The sequence below is a fragment of the Phasianus colchicus genome, chromosome 23 (genome assembly GCF_987193195.1).
Source record: "Phasianus colchicus chromosome 23, bPhaCol1.hap1.1, whole genome shotgun sequence".
NCBI classification, from domain to species: domain Eukaryota; kingdom Metazoa; phylum Chordata; class Aves; order Galliformes; family Phasianidae; genus Phasianus; species Phasianus colchicus.
The window spans coordinates 2,457,738-2,474,263 of NC_143458.1; the positions used below are offsets into that span (position 1 = coordinate 2,457,738).

A 16,526-nucleotide genomic window follows, 5' to 3' on the forward strand; every position below is an offset into this window, starting at 1 on the left:
GAAAAGACCTCTCAGATCCCCATCCCACCATGCCCACTGGCCATGTTCCCCAGTGCCACATCCCCATGGTTCTAGAACCCATGCAGGGATGGTGACAACCCCCCCACCTCCCTGTGCAGCCCATCCCAGTGCCCAACCACTCTTTTGGAGAATAAGTTTTTCCTAACGCCCAGCCTTACTCCATTGGCACCTCTGAAGCTAAACACCACGTGGAAAGCCTTGATGCTGTGCCTGGCTGATTTGCTTCTGTTGATTCTTGGTAAGGATTTGAGAACAGAAGCATTCTATAGATCCCAGCTGTAACTCAAGAGCAGGATTCCAGCTACAGGCAGGAGCTGGTTTAGATGCTGCTCTCAGATCTCTGCAGACTTTTGACTTTGTGTTGGGAAGAGGGACTTCTGCATCTGTGGCCGCTGACGATCCCTTTGCTCCGCAGCACTGAAGGACAGCAGGTTTCAGCTGGTGAATTTCTCCAACAGTGAGCTCCGAGTGTCGCTGACGAACGTCTCTATTTCTGATGAAGGACGGTACTTCTGCCAGCTCTACACAGATCCCCCGCAGGAAATTTACACCACCATCACAGTGCTTGGTAAGGACCCATCGGGTGCTCGTGGTGAACCTCTCTAATTGCTGATGAATTTTGTGCTTTCAGAGGTCAGACTAATCTGATGGTACACTAAATATTTTCTTCTCAAACTCGGGGATGTGAAGGATGATATTGTAATGAAGACAGACAGCATCTTTGCCCATCCGTGATATTCCTTAAGGGCAATTATTACCAACAGCATAGCTCAGGAACCTCCTACTAAATGAAGATGCATAAGTTTTGCATGTTTCTCTGTTGACTTATCCAGCGAAATGTAAAGTCAGTTAATGGGAAGCGATAGTTTCCTATTAATTGCTGCAATTTTTTTTCACGCTTAATGGAAAATAAGGTCTTTCATTCCACATCCTAAAGTTGCTCGTTGCTTTAGGAACTGCTGTTTGATGAGTTGAAGTTAATTCTGTCTCATCCCTCCCATTCCCACCAGCCAACATACGTTCGCAGCCGGTCATGCTGAGCTCTTGCCTTGCCTTCTCTTGATGCTTTGCTGTGGTGGATATGCAGCTGTAAGGCTGTGGTTACCAATAATAGCAGCTCACACTATTAGCGCTCTTTCTACAGATTAGCTGTGGCTTTTAAGATTCTATTAATAGGAGAACCTGAATCACAGAGGATGATATGATGTGAGATCTCACTTGCTGATTAGTTTAAATCTTTCTCCTTTTATTTAATGAGATTTGGTTCTTACGTTTTCAGATGTTGCTTAAATAATGTTTATATGCGGTTCTACTACAGTTGTTATGTTTATCAACAGCTTTTAACTTCTAATGCAGTTTCCAGTATCCATGTGGATGAGAAGCTCTATTCCAGCTCTTCTCAGTAATCACACCTAAACAAAAATAGTGTTGTATTTAATTTCCCTACTTAACTTGAAATAATACTATTTACTTGATTCATCTATAAGCTGGGACTGCATGTCTCCCAAGTGGGAAGTAATGCAGTTGGGTTTTGGTGGTTCTCCTTTTAACACACGATTTTAGAATTCAAGAAGTCTGATTTATTTTCTTTTGCTTTGTAGGTCTTTTGCTTCGGTTCTTTTTTAGAAGGATGTTCAGCATGACCAGTGTGTGCCTGCCTCTCCCTGGCATTCATAAAGCAGTGAGCCTTTCCTGTTCGCCTTCATCACATGCTCAGGCAAAGCCATAGTTCACAGGGCAGGCAATAAAGATAGATGTTTATTATTAGAAGGCTGAGGAGGGGAGTGTTTATCTTAGCTAACATTTGTACTTCGAGACAGGGTGTGCAAAGCCAAGGGTAACGTGTCTGTCTTTTCTTCCATATTATTGACTCCCCGATTAGGAGAAAAAATGGGACAGGGCTGGGGAGTAGTTATCCATGTCAGTACATCCTCGGTTCTCCTGGGGATTCGTTCTCCACCAAAGATCTCTTAGTCATTACTCAGTCTCCAATATATTTTAAGTCCTATCAAAGAGCAGTTTTGCTGATCTGCTTCTAATGATACTCTCTTTGGCGAGCAGAGCAAAGTTTTGAGGCATCCTTCTTTGTAGTCGGTGTTAGAAGAGAGCTTCACGCTTTCTTTTCCCTCAGTAATGTTCTTCCCTCCTCTTCCCCGCAACTTTAATGCCTTCAGTGAGACTATATGTAGATTTATTCATGCTTAATTGGAACATGTGAAAATCTCCAATATGTAGTCTGTTCTGTTCTTCTTACAGAAAAGCCACAAGTGACTAATTAGTCCATTTGATCATCTGGATGATATTTATACATATTTGTTCTTCATTAGCCGAAAAATGCGTTAGTCACATTTGAACTATGCAGTTGCTTAATCATATCGATCAGAGCAAAGTTGAGTTTCCTTTGGAAGTTCTCATTTTTTTTTTTCCCCTGTGAGTGCAACTCCACGCCACATGAACTCTTGATGCTCATTTTTTCTCACTCTCCAGCTACTGGTGCTTCCACGGGGAGAGACTCCTTGCTTCTGTGTCATCGCTGTTAAGCTTGTCACGTCTCTGTGTTAGGCTGCAGGCTGAAGCTCTGGCCTGTTTCTGGATATTACTGCCTTATGTTTCATGCAAGACTCTTGATCTGTAAAGGAAAGTGGGGAGAATGGGCAATTAGAATCCTAAGGAGACTGCGTGCGGTGCAAGAGTTGGTCATTGGATGCACAGTTGGTCATTGGATGCACAGTTGGTCATTGGATGCACAGTTGGTCATTGGATGCACAGTTGACTGTCTCCTCTTCCTGGGGTGGCTTTGGGTTTAGTTTGGTGACTGCAGTCCCATGTGCTCCTGTGCTCGTTGCCTTTTGAGCATTTTCAATGAGCTTGATGGTCGCTGGCCTGCTTCCACTCCTTAAGGCTGAGACTTGAAACTGAACAGCAGGAGAGAAAAATTGCCTTCCGAGGTTAGAACTGCGGTAAGTAATGCACTTCCAAATGTCAGCTTTGGTGTTTCCTCTCCCTGTCAGCACAAGTCGAGAAATGTGCGTGAAGTCAAACTGTATTTTTAAATAGCAACGTGCACAACTGAATGCCATGGAAGATTCAGACTCTTCTGCAGAGCGGTGCCTTGGTAGGAGGCAGAACTGAAAGTTAAGGATTTGATAAGTGATAATTTGTGAAACCACTCTGATTATTAGGTGGAGAGTGAAGGCGCTTACTCTGATTACTGCAAAACCATCTATCAAAGGATTTGATCGATTGAAAGATCAAGTAAATGCTGGTGGCTAGTTGCTCCAGTAGGCTTTATGGGTTTTTCAGAAGTCTTTCTTGTCTTGTGTTAGCGATCAGAAAATGTCTTACTTGCCTTTTCACCAACTATGTGTTGTGATTTTGGTTTTTGTTTTATTTATCTTTCGTTTTAGTCCCACCACGCAATTTGGTCATTGATATCCAGAAAGAAATCGCTGTTGAGGGAGAAGAGATTGAGCTGAACTGCACTGCCATGGCCAGCAGACCAGCCACCACCATCAGATGGTTCAAAGGAAACAAGGAGCTGACTGGTACGTGTATCCTCCCAGTCACCCTTTTTTCTTTCTTTCCTTTTCACATGCTGAAATGATTTATGTAACGTTGTCTGCTTGCTCTCTGTTGCCTCCTTAAAAAAAAGAAAGGAAAAAAGCAAGCTGTTTTAAACGCCAGCTCAGGAACAAAGGAGTATGTGGGCAGACATAAATTATTCTTTAACACAGAAGGGCTGAACTTCGTGTTGTCCTCTGCCTAACTGCCAGACTTAAGTATAGGGATCTGGAGCCTTTCTGTAACTGCAGGTGACCTCGAGGAGCCTTAAAGCTGTGTGGAGAATTTATTTCTCTGGCTGTTTGTATTTTTCTGCCCTGTTTTAGGTATGAGTAAGATCATCTGTGCTTCGAGCTGTGCGTTGACTTTCAGTTCATCTTCATATCTCACTCTTTTGTTTATGGAGTATTTTTCCTGTGTTCAGTTGCATATTCATATAAGAAGTGTTTCTCCTACTCCCCTCAGCCTGGTTGCTCCTGGTATTAGCACAGTCGAGTCGCTGACACTGATTGCATGTGTCATGCTGTTAGTTTTAAGTCTGCATGTAGATGTGAGCTTGGTTGACAACACCTTTGTGCTGAGACAGTGAAGGGCTCTCTACAGAAGTCCAGACTCATTACTTCAAATGCAACCCCCCTACAAGGGCAAGATAAAATCCTCTATTTAAGTACAACACCTACAAGCATCTGAGTATGACACATGCTGAGCGTATGCTGATAAAGGTGGAATGCAAACCTGCTGCTGCTTGAAGTGGTGCCCCACTGATTTCCAGCACCTGTTGTCATCTAAACGTTACACAGATCTTCAAATGATCTCTTTCTTGGTTTTCTTTCCTATTCTGGCAGGCAGCAGTGCAATAGTTTTTGACCCTTCATGCTTGACCCGTCCAGCTTCTTGATTGAGTTTTCTTGCGTTGGCAATTGAATCCCAGCTTTGCTTTAGCTTTGAAGACTGCTGGGCTGAGTAGTAGCTTCTTGAAATACCAGTTCACCCTGTGGAGTCTTTGGATGTTTTTTAAACAGAAGTCAGGAAACTGAAATACTGGGTTGAGAATAGATTGAAGCCTTTCCTCTAGGCATAAAGGGATGTCACTTTCTGCAGCTCTCCTCATGTTTTACTCAAATATATTTATCCTGAAATATTTTTGTGTTTGAAAGACCTCTGTTGCAAGTCACTCCAAACGTTTTGACCGTGCAATCTGAATTCTTAAATAAAAAGCCAAAGATAAGAGTATTTAGAAGCAGAGTGGAGGCACACTGTCAGCAAGTGATTGCAGAGGGCATGGCAAAAACCTCTCCTATCTCTTTTCTTTCTTGGTTCTGCGTTGTGTGTCACATCACCTTTCAGGTAGTAAATCCTGTGGTTGCTCTCATAGTTACTCTCTCTGGAGTACTGCTGACATATTTCAGCCTATCAATACGACTTTTAATTAAGTTAATCTGTTTAATCACTTTCCTAGCTAATTGTTGATTCCAAAGTGGGAGGGGATTTGTAACTCCATTGATTGAAGAGTTCGGGGATTTGGGGATGGTGTAAAGGGATTGTTAATCATTGTGATAGTGTATGGTAGATTTTAATCAGAAACAACTTCACGGGGAGGTGTGTTGCTCCATCCCCACGTACCTCCCTGCCATAAAGCCTTGTGTCTAAAGAAAGGAAACAAGTGTATGAAGGCAGCATGTCACCTGGGCATGGAAACAGAGAGGTGGATGTACCCATAGATATATCTGTGATCGCTTTCTGCTCTTCTTTTCCATTTCCTTCCCAGGCAAGTCAGAAGTGGAGCAGTGGTCTGATATGTACACGGTGACCAGCCAGCTTTTGCTGAAAGTGGGACGGGAGGACGATGGGGTCCCTGTCATCTGCCTGGTGGATCACCCTGCTGTCAAAGACTTGCAGACACAACGCTACCTAGAAGTCATGTGTGAGTAGCAGAACTTCTGATGGTTTTAACATACAGAATCATAGAGTGGCCTGGGTTGCAAAGGACCACAATGCTCATCCAGTTCCAAACCCCTGCTGTGTGCAGGTCGCCAACCAGCAGCCCAGGCTGCCCAGAGCCACATCCAGCCTGGCCTTGAATGCCTGCAGGGATGGGGCATCCACAGCCTCCTTGGGCAGCCTGTTCCAATGCCTCACCACCCTCTGGTTGAGAAAAATATAAAATTACTCACTGAAGAGTTCAGGAACTGTTTGTTGTATGTTTAGGTGAAGCCATGCAGGGTGTCGATGGAACTTATGTGCTGTTTTCAAAAACTGAAACTGAAATGTTGTTTACAATTTAATTGGTTAAGTTTTGACTTTCCCCAGCCCTTTCATTTACTTCAAATTTGCACCATAAAAAGTTCCTGGCTGAGCATTATGATCATCAGAACAGACGAAATCTCAGGGGGTTGGAGGGTTTTTTTTAGCAAAAATCTCTTTGAAATGCTTTTCTCTGATGCCACATAAAAGCAACTGGCCACCATTGTGAGTTTACTGCAAAAAAAAAATTGCCACTGTGCGAAAGAAGCATTGGTTTTGTGCATTGTGAATGTACAGCTGCAGCTGTTTCTCTAAAGTAGGGCAGGATGAAGTGCATGGAATCTCTAGTAGCATCCCTGACGAAGGCCTAGCCGCTTTCACTCTTAGGTCCCCATCGTGTTGGGTGTTAATAATGCATTGCACTTTGTTTAGGAGCTGTTCTACTGCATGTGACGTTAACAAGGTCTCCGAGCAGTTATCTGGTTATACCTGTGGTCCCAAATGCAGGCGTGCCCGACTTCCAGCTGCTCTGTGCATATGCTGCTGCTCAGAAAGAGCTCCAAAACCAAAGGGAGACTGTCCTCACTGCATAGCTTTGGTGCCTCAGAAAATTAGGGCTACGCAGATGATTCCCAGTGCTTATTTTTGCAGGTTGACATCAACTGCGACATTACGCTGAAAGGGAAAGAGGAGGTTGTATTAATTTTATTTCATTTGCTTCGTTATGTAGTTTCATTATGAACGTCTTGGTTACAATTCTCATATCTCTGAAACTAGCGTGAAGTTATGTTCCTGTAATGAGGAAAACAGAAACGATCAGATACTTCCTAAATTGGCAGATAGTAGATTTCTTGTGACTGCGCTAATGTGTAATTCATTTATGCAAACTTAATGTCCATTAACATTTCTTGTAGAGCTCCATTAGCTTTAATAATACATTAGCACCTTTGTGAGGCTTGATCAAATACTTAACAGGGAAAAAAAAAAAATCCTATCTCCCCTATTATGTTGATATTGAAATCTTCCAAACTTTCTTCCCATTTGTTTGAAAGGGCATCAGATTTCCTTTAGGCTTCCTTCTAGAAATTCCACTGAAATCCCTGATGCTTTGATGGAGGGGAGAGGACCAATGTTTGTGGGGAGGAAAAAAAAAAAAAAGTAGCAAAATCTGTTCTGTTTTTCCTCTCTATCAAATGAATCCCATTTGGAGTGCTTTCATTTGCAGTCTTTACAGGGTTGCACATACAGTGAAGGCAAAGCACACGTAAAATACAGTTACTTGGTTGTCCTTTGGGATGCTTGTGATCTTCTGATAATGTGTTGGAGGCTTCTGCTGCAAAAGTTTTACCCTTATCACTGATTTTAGTGTTCCCTATGGCTGTTCCTGGAGCTGAGCATGTTCTTGTTGGAGCAGAACTAACACAGCACCTCCTTGTGAGGGTGAGGGGGTGGGTATGAAAAGGTCTTTTGAGTGCTCTGGTCGGAATTAAACTCGGAGCTTGTTAACAGAAGCTGTGTGTATATTTACGGGGAATTGACCCGTGTTAGTCCAGTTAGCTTTTTAGTGGGCAGGAGCAGATGGCTTGAGAGAAGAGAACCAGAAGAAAAAAACACACAACGTCATAACCTTGCAGCTCCCAGCAATTAGTGGCTTTGGGACTTCATGTGCTGGAGGACACCCAGGCACGAGCAGTTGGTTCTTCCTGCTGGACCTGAACCTAGGGTAGAAAAGGTGCTCAGAGAGCAAACCTTTACCCCAGAGCTTTTCTTGCTTCAATCTGATGACTGCAGCTCAGTTCTGAGGGAGACTGTGAGCAGGAGGAAAATCTTGCCTTCGCCGACCAGGATCTCAATCAGTGCTTCTGTTGGCACGAGCTCAGCCTCTTGGGGAACTTTGACAATCAGGCCTAATTGATACTTTCTCAATTGCTTTTTAGATATGGGACTTGCAATCAGAGCACCGGATCCCTTCTGATGGCTGTTGATGCACTTCTACTGACCGTTTTTACTTTTCAGGCACACGAAATGCCATATCTCCAAAGAAGCAGTGATTAGCAGTCACCCATCGGGCCAATGCGTTTAGTTTTTGCTGCTTCTCTTGCAGCCACGGAGGCATAACCCCAGATCAGTCAGCTGCGTGGTGTTGGTTGAGTTCTGCTGTTCCATTCTCTCCCTTTAAGTCTTGCCTATCTGTACAACGGATCCACCTTTTTGGCACATCAGCAGGACGTAGTAAAGTATTTTCTCAGCAGATGTTGTATTTCTCTGCACTTAATGTATCCAACCTGAACATGTTGGGGAAGGATAGGAGGATGATGGATGGAGCCTTCTTGGATAACGAGGTACTGTTGTCTGACTCAATTTCAAAGCATGGAGAGATTTTTCTTGGAAGAGATGATTCAAAAGTTTAAAAACAAAACCAAACCACCGAAAACAACAAAAAATAACATGTTTTGTGGTGGTGGGGGGGTGTTTGTCCTCATGGAAACTCCTCAAAGCGCATTTTGCAAAAGGGAACAGGCAGTGAACTCAGTGCTGGTTGTATAATGTTGAAATGAAAAGAAAGGTATTTTCAGAGGTCACACTCCCACACAGCTCAGCCATTTTGCAAGAGAAGGTTATTTCTGCTGTTCCTCATGTGCTCCTTGTGGAAGCAGAGCCTTTGTGATGCTCCCAGATGGAGGAAGCAGAGCAGAGATGGGAGCAGGGTGTGGGTCCAGTTCCTTTGCAGCCCAGTGGGAAGGTTGCTGTCCTTTCTCCCTCCAGTGTTTTTATTCTACCTCCAAAACATTACATTTTCTCTTTCTCAAGTGGTTTTCTTAAGGAGAAGCACGCCAAATATGGTTCAGGGACCTTGAGATGTCACTGAAAATCGGGGATTTTCGTTCTTGTTTTGGTGCATTTGGAGGCGTTGCCTGAAATAAGCATCTGTTTAATTGAAATGCTGCTCTTGGTGAAGAAAAGGGAAAAAAAAAAAAAAAAAACAGGTGCAAAAATGGAAGTCTGCGAAGTGACCTCCTTCACTGTGCTCTAAAAGCAATTCATTTCAACATTTTCGCCTGCATTGTAGTTCATAGGAAATTGCCAACTTCAGGCTTTCTGGGTAACTTCAGGAACGTATTTCAGGCTGGCCCTTGGCCTTGGCACCCCAGGCTGCAGTTGCTCCAGTTGTCCTGAATCACAGAGAAGCAGATAGTGCTCGTGAAGGGAGACAGGCACGGTGATTTCAGACTCTGTAGAGTTAATGTGTGGGGTGTGTGATAATGCTGAACCTTGGAGCACCCTGTGCATGTGCAGCACTAAACCTGATGTCATCGTAGCCATCATTTAACAAGGCAGTTGTTCTCTATCCACGGTGTGATTTGTCTTCTTGTCCTCTTCTCTGCTTGGTTATTTCTAAGTGTCTCCTCCAGTGCTGAGCATGTGGAATCTTTAAGGATGGGCACAGTTGTTTTCTTTGTAACCTGAGAGATAGGAATGGCTGTTTTGCTCCTCCTCTGGCAAAATAATTGAACTGTTGCATGATCTGATAAGGGTCCGTAGTACATTCTGGTAATTCATTACTGTACCATAAGCTAAAGTGGAAAAAAATGAATAGCAGCTTCACCCGAATCTGGGCAGTGCATGCAGTGGGGTGTGGGGAGGGGTTGTTTTGCTGTAGTCAGCAGAGTGATGACTAAGATGTATTCATGCTGAGTATTAACTTGTCCTACTCAGGGAGTAAGCTATTTATTGCATATGTAATGTGGCACAGCCTGGCCCTTTGTGAAGCTTTGAGATAAATGCTTCCCTATGAACGCAGAGTGTGTTATTAAAAAGAAATCTCTGCAAACAAGCATTCTGTAATATTTATGAAAATCTCCTGGTAATGCTTTTTAAAAGCAAACAGAGTTTGACAGATAGCGCCGTGTACTCACAGTAACAACAACACTTTCATGCTTGATTAATAGCCAGTGAGCACACAGCCCTGTGCAGTGGATGGCTGCAATATGTTGTATGGTGTTGGCTTGGAATAGATGTTGAGTTGGGCTCAAGTTGCTTTCCTTTTGTGATTCAGATCATTCAATGAGGGGTGGAAGACCAGGGTGTTGAGCGTAATTTTAGAAAGGAAATGAAGCACCAAAATGCATTAAAATATCATTAAGGAATTAAATGGAACCAGATACTCTGAAACATTTAGGCTCAGCTTTTGTGGTACTTTTCTTTATGTCATTATGTGATACTGGAAGTGAAAGTGTGAAAGTCCTGATTTGACTCCTCTTCTCTTCTCTTCTCTTCTCTTCTCTTCTCTTCTCTTCTCTTCTCTTCTCTTCTCTTCTCTTCTCTTCTCTTCTCTTCTCTTCTCTTCTCTTCTCTTCTCTTCTCTTCTCTTCTCTTCTCTCTTCCTCAAGCTGTAATGAATTGCATATTCCACTTCTTTTTTTAGTAGCTAGAAGTGTACATCTAAAATATGCACCAAAGGAATCTGTTACGGCCTCTGCTGTTACGATGGGAGAGTGCTTTGCACCCAATTATGTTAAAAATCAACCATATATGTATGCTGTCACATCTTCAGTAATCCTTATATTTCTATCGAGTACAAATATTAATTGCATAGTATGCAGTGAAGTGATTAACATCAATGTAATTTATCATCTGGAGGTTTCTTAAAATGAATAAATGAGTTGTTTTGTTCAGTGAGGTGTTGACCTCTTCAGAAACTTTGATTTAAAGCTTTCTTTTTTTTTTTTTTTCCCTCTCGTTTTTATAAATATGAAAAGCACCACAATCAGCCAAGTGTTCAGTTATTTGATTTTCTGGGGCATTAGCCACTCTTGTTTGTGACATTTCCCAGTTGGGTGCTCGTTTGCAAGCTCATTAATAAGGTTTTCTCAGAGGAGTGTTGTTGGGAATGAAAAGCACGCAGCACAGCCTGGACGTTGTGCTTTGGAAGTATTCAGATGGAGCATGCAGCTAAATACTGAGAACAGGGATGCGTTAGGTACAACACACCCTCCTGTTCCCCTGGGGATGCCTGAGCATGGAGTCCTGTTGGGGTGCAATCCCTGAGAGCCAAGTCCTGGCCATTGATGTTAGAGGTGACTCTGCCCCGACCAAAGCGAGGTGAAAGCCCTTTTTGCCAGGTCTGTGCTCTCTCTCACTTCGTTCCTGATAAGCAAATCTGCTTGATGTTGGGATTAAGGCGACAGTTCATCTCTACCTGTGTGTGGATGTCAGCATCTCTGACTTGTTTTAATATTGAAAGATGTATTCCTGCTGAACTTTCCCTAGCGTGTGAGCGCTGTGAGATACAGAAACTGCCAGGAGACAGATTTTGAGAATGGTTTATTGCTGCTATTTCTATAGACAATGCAGCTTGTTGGTTTGGGACACAGAACAAAGCAGAGTTGAGGATCTCTGAAAAATAACCATCTTTCTTCAGATGGGTACTAAAGTGTATTCTGGGTGATTTTGAAGCCAGAATTACCTAAAGTGGGCAAAAACTCTGCTTGACCTGCAGGATCCATCTCCTGAGAACACCATCTGTCATCATTTCTGCAAAGAGGCGCACTTGGAGAATTAATTCAGTAATCACCAAATGGATTTTAAAACTTGGATTCGCTGCCTAATTTTACAGTGCAGGCAAGAGAATTTTCAGCTGAATCATTGAAAGAATCCATTTTGTAATTTTCTCAGTTGGCAAACAGTCTGGTGGTACGAAACCCGTCCTTGTCTGCCACGGAGGAGCTGACCACGTATCATTACTTAATGATGTACGTGTTCAGCTGCAATTTGGTGATGGTGTGGGCCAGGGAGGGTTGGCTGCTTTGTCACTCTTGGTGGTTGGTGAGCGTTAGGAGTCGGCTGAGTTCAGAGAAAACGTGTCTCCTGCTGAAGAAGTGCTTTCTGGAATGTTTTAACTGTGATATTAATGACTGTTTCAGTGCACTTTTTTGTGCTTCGAGTGGACAGATTGCTGCGTCGTAGGAGCCGTATCACTCTGAGATTGCTGGAGGACCAGGAGCTGCTGGAGTGTGATGATTCAACTCGGAGATGACTGGCACGGCCCCAAAGAACATCCACCTCAAGTGTGATGTCGTTTATGTTTTGCAGCTTGTAGCAGTGGAATTAGTGGGTGCAGCCACACACTTAAATTTACTGCACACGTTTTCCTCGTTAAGAGTATTCTGAATGTGTTTCATGGGGGAGACATGAGGGCGAGAGCATAACCATCATTCACCTGCCTCCTTGCATTTCCCAAGTAAACCATCCTTTTATTTCAGGTCATATTTCCATGTAGGAGTCGCATCTAATATGCATTAGCATCCTTGTGGGCTGCAGTGTGTGGGAATTCAACCACGGGCTTGGCAGTTGGAGAAACCCATGCTGTTACCATGCAGCACTTACTGCCTGCAGAGAGATGTGCTGCCTCCTGTCGTGCTGCCGTTGGGTTTAGTCCTCTTACAAACGAGATAAATGTTCTCAGCAAAACTTGGCTGCCTTCCTCCAGTTGGTTACGCTGAAAGCTGTAATAGAATCAAAGAATCACTGAGGTTGGAAAAGACCTCTACGATCAGCTAACCTTCCACCTACCACCAATGTTGCCCACTAACCGTGTTCCTTAGTGCTGTATCTCCACGTTTCTTGAAATGGAGGTACCTGTTGACCAGAGGAGCCCTGAGGGGATGGCACAAAGGCCAGCCCTGATGTCCCAGACCCACGCAGCAGAGCTGGCATTGGGCTGTGCTGAGATCAGGCTGTCCCAATCAGTCTGGTGTCACTGCCTGAGACGACGAGCTCGCCTGTCTTTGAGATCATGGGTCTGCCTGATGAAAGTAAATGGATAGAAATAACGGGCTTAGGTTTTTGTAAGACACTGAACTCTGTATAACATGATATCCTGACTGATTAATGAGATCTAAGCATAATCGATGGAGCGCACATTTAAATGGATTAAGAAATCACTAACTGGCAGATCTCAAAGAATAGTCATTAGGGAGTAATCAGCAAGTGATGGTATTTTTAGAGTAAATGCACTGGCCTGGGTGCTTAGCCTGATGCTCTTCAGTGCTCCCATGACTCATTTAGAAGTTCTTTAAAAAAAAATAATAATCAAAAAAATCACTGTTAATAATCTTTGCTGATGGCACAAAACTGCCTAACAGTTAATAAGAGTCAAGGCATATACAGAATGACTTGAGTGTTTGGGTAATTTCTGAACCACAGCATTTTAAAACTCTGGACAGTGGGTGCAGCCTTCTTCACCCTTCTTCACAGAGGTGGAACTACATCTTGGGAAATGGAATGGTTGGAATGCTGCAGCAGAAGCTTTCAGTAGAGAAACCAGTGTGCGTGAGGCAAGGAGCTGGAGCTGAGGTGATGGTTTTTCTCTGCTGTGTTAGTGTGTCCAGTCCTGGAATCTTGCACATCTTGGTGTGTAGACTTTATAGAAATCCTGCTGGAAGATTGGATCAGTTGTGGAGGAACTTGACAGCCATGGATGCACACAGGAAGAGCCTCAGTCCAACTCTACCATGAGGGACTGACAGCACAATAGCTATGGGGGAAGTGTGCTGAGTCCAGGTTGTATATTAGGAAGAATTTCCTCTCTCAAAGAGCAGTTGAGCATTGGCACAGGCTGCCCATGGAGGTGCTGGAGTCACCATCTCTGGAGGTGTTCAAGGAAAGGACAGATGTAGTACGCAGGGACATGATTTAATGGGCTGTATTGGCGGATGGGTAGACTTGATGATCTTAGAGGTCTTTTCCATCCTTAATGATTCTATGATTGTATTATTTTTCCTTTCCTGGTTGCTTTCAGGAGTGCGGGAGGCTGAGAGGTTTGGCCTCGTGCATGCCATAATTGACAGGCCAGGCAAGGAGCAAGGCTTGCTGTTGCCTCTCTGAAGGCTGCTTTTCAGTTGTCTTTGAGGCACACAATGCATGTGTTGTAAAAGAAATCTCATCAAATGCAGAATGGTTTTGTAATAAGTTTTTCAAATTGGTTGCTGCTACAGTGTAACCTTTAGACTACTGGTATTTAACCTTGTATATCACTCGTAGGTTTTGAATGAATTTAGCTTAATAAAGGTGCCTTATTAAATTACTAGGGTTTCTTTTTTTTTTTTTTAAGCCACTAGAAATAGGCATACTAGGAAATAGCTTGAGGTTGTTTCATCTAATTGGCTGCCAGTGGAGTGTATTGTGGCTCAGAAGCATAGATGCAAGCATTTACTTTTATGTAGTAATCAGGCAACGTGATATGATGAAGTTCCAGGTTGAGGATTTCAGGCAGTTGGAATGCATTTGGTAGTAAAAGTTCTGCTGTTGCTTATGCCCTGGACTGCCATCTGAGATGGTCATTGCCCCACGTACTGCCACAGATGTCTCTTCTGGAACGTGGCCTTTTTAATGAAGTGGTTAATAGGTGGCAAACCATTGGTACAGGCCTTGAAGAGCATCCTGCTGGTGTTGGTTGCTAAATGCCACAATTCCAGGCAGGATCTGAGCTCAGGATCTGGCATTTTGCACAGCTTTACTTAAGAATCCATTATCTGAAGAAAAAAGGGAAAAAAGGTACTGACTTCAACTGAGCAGCAAAATTAAAGATTATTTATGTCCTTAAAAAGACACACAGTCTGCCCCAAATTCTTGGTCAAAGCAGGTGGAATTTTCCCTGTATACTACATGCCTAATTAAAATGTCAGTTCTCCAGAGTGACCGGCCATCTTTCAGCATTTTGAAGCACTTCCCATTTCCATAAGTGCCTTCTGTAATTACTTGCTTGTTGATGAGTCCTGCTTAGAAGAGACATTCACTGTGATAACTCTATTGGGAATGTTGTCGTCTTCACAAGTACAACTGTGCGTTAATGAAGTCCAGATTTATACTGTGCGTGACATAGGATCATAGGATGATTTGGGTTGGAAGGGAGCCTCAAAGGCTGCCTGGTGCCTCCCTGCAGTGCACAGGGACACCCACAGCTCCAGCAGTGCTCACAGCCCCTCCAGCCTGACCTTGGCTGTCTGCAGGGACGGGGCACCACCGCCTCTCTGGGCAACCTGTGCCAGTGCCTCACCGCCCTCAGTGCCAAACCTTCTTCCTCATCTCCAGTCTAGATCTCTCTTCCCCATGTTTTTTTCCAGTATGCAAATCCAAGTGGTGTAGGTTCACTTTGCTTCTTTCATTTGAGTAATGGAGACTGTGGGGCTAGAAGCTGGGATGGAAGGGCTCGGCTCTTGTAGTTTTGGGAGAGCCTACTGAGTTTGCGGATCGTTCTCAGTACAACAAGCCTTCAGTGCATTCCTCTTGATTGCCATAAGTAATTGACAGCTGTTGAGCATCTCATTAGAAATAGGGAAATTTGTCTCATTGGAGCTGCAGAAGAGGCCATGCAAGAAGGCCTCCATTTTCCCCTGTAAACAGGGCTCAGAAGCTTTTCTCCTCTTTCATACAATCATGATGGTTGGGAAAGACCTCTAAGACCATCTCATCCAACCAGGCTCGTTCTGGCATTAGCCCTTAGTTACCTTAGCATCACCCATTGGGGGTCAGCTTGTGTTTAAAGCATCCTTCAGTCTCGTGTGTCCACTGGACTTGGGACTTTGCAGCTCACATGGAACACACATCCGTGACACCATAACCCGTGTGCAGATACTGCTTGGTTTCATGGCCACGGGAAGCATCTGTAATGAGATTCGTTCATAAAATGTTTGTGGTACGTCGTCTCAGGAGAGGATTTACTGGTGTAGTGTATTCCATTACTGAAAATTAGGAGAGTTTAAATTGGTCAAATCCTGACATGCATTTTTTTTTTTTTTCCTAATCTCTATTATTCCATAGGAAGCACGTTAATGAGTTAAACGCAATTAATAAAATGCAGCAAGCTGATATTTTTGGTAGGAGTGAACTCTCAAAGGAAAGAGAAATGTTTGAATTCTTTCAGCCTTTATGCATACTGATTTATTTTTTTGCCTTCCTTCATTTTCTTACAGTTGAGTAAATTCCTGAAAGATACACACGGCCTAATGGCATCTGTAGCATTGATAACATTGATAGCAGTTTAGCTACAGCTCAGATTGCGTTCTTAATCTGCTTTTCAGTTATAGGAGGCAATGAATTTTTTAATCACGGGCTCCAGTGTGTTGTGTGGTTGTTTTTGTGGGTTTTATTTTTCCTGCAGGGTTTTGCTACGGCGTGTTTGAGCTGGCTGCCTCACTATGAATGCTTTAATTCTCTGTGTTTATTTTAGGATTTAGAAGAGCTTCATTTCGACTAACGAAAATCTTGGGTTGTTCAAACAAAAGCAGCGGTGGCTGGGAAGCCTTTTTGTGTTTCTAACAAGCATCTCTTGTAAAGCCCCGACGTATTAATATGCGTGGACACAAGGTGTTGTCATACAGTAATATATGATACACGATAAAACATATCAATTCCGAGCACTGCAGATATCACCGCTTTCACCTTAGCATGAAGGCAAATGAGTTCCTTTTAGCTTGAGTGAGTTCAGAGATAAACTCTGGTGCAGCAAAATGCCTTTCCTGGGGAACGGTGGTGCTCGAGTCAGTGCAGATCTCCTATCTGCTCACGTTTCCCATTGCTAATCACTCCGTCTTGAAGCAAATAGCAAGTTCACATTCTGATAGACGAATGGCAGAGAGGGGGCCAAAAGGAGCGGTGGTGATGACTGTCTTTTGGTGTTGGGTGCGTAGAAATGGCAT

At 43.5% G+C, this 16,526-nt stretch overlaps 1 protein-coding gene across 12 annotated transcripts in view; it reads left to right on the plus strand.

Moving 5' to 3' along the window:
- The window catches only part of CADM1 (cell adhesion molecule 1), a 158,881-nt gene that overhangs the window by 107,814 nt on the left and 34,541 nt on the right, over positions 1-16,526 (plus strand). For all 12 annotated transcript variants that reach the window (XM_031599868.2, XM_090123485.1, XM_090123486.1 and 9 more), the window contains 3 exons: positions 437-589; positions 3,429-3,566; positions 5,351-5,506. In XM_031599868.2, coding sequence (XP_031455728.1) covers positions 437-589; positions 3,429-3,566; positions 5,351-5,506 — 447 coding nt within the window. The remainder of the gene's footprint in view (positions 1-436; positions 590-3,428; positions 3,567-5,350; positions 5,507-16,526) is intronic.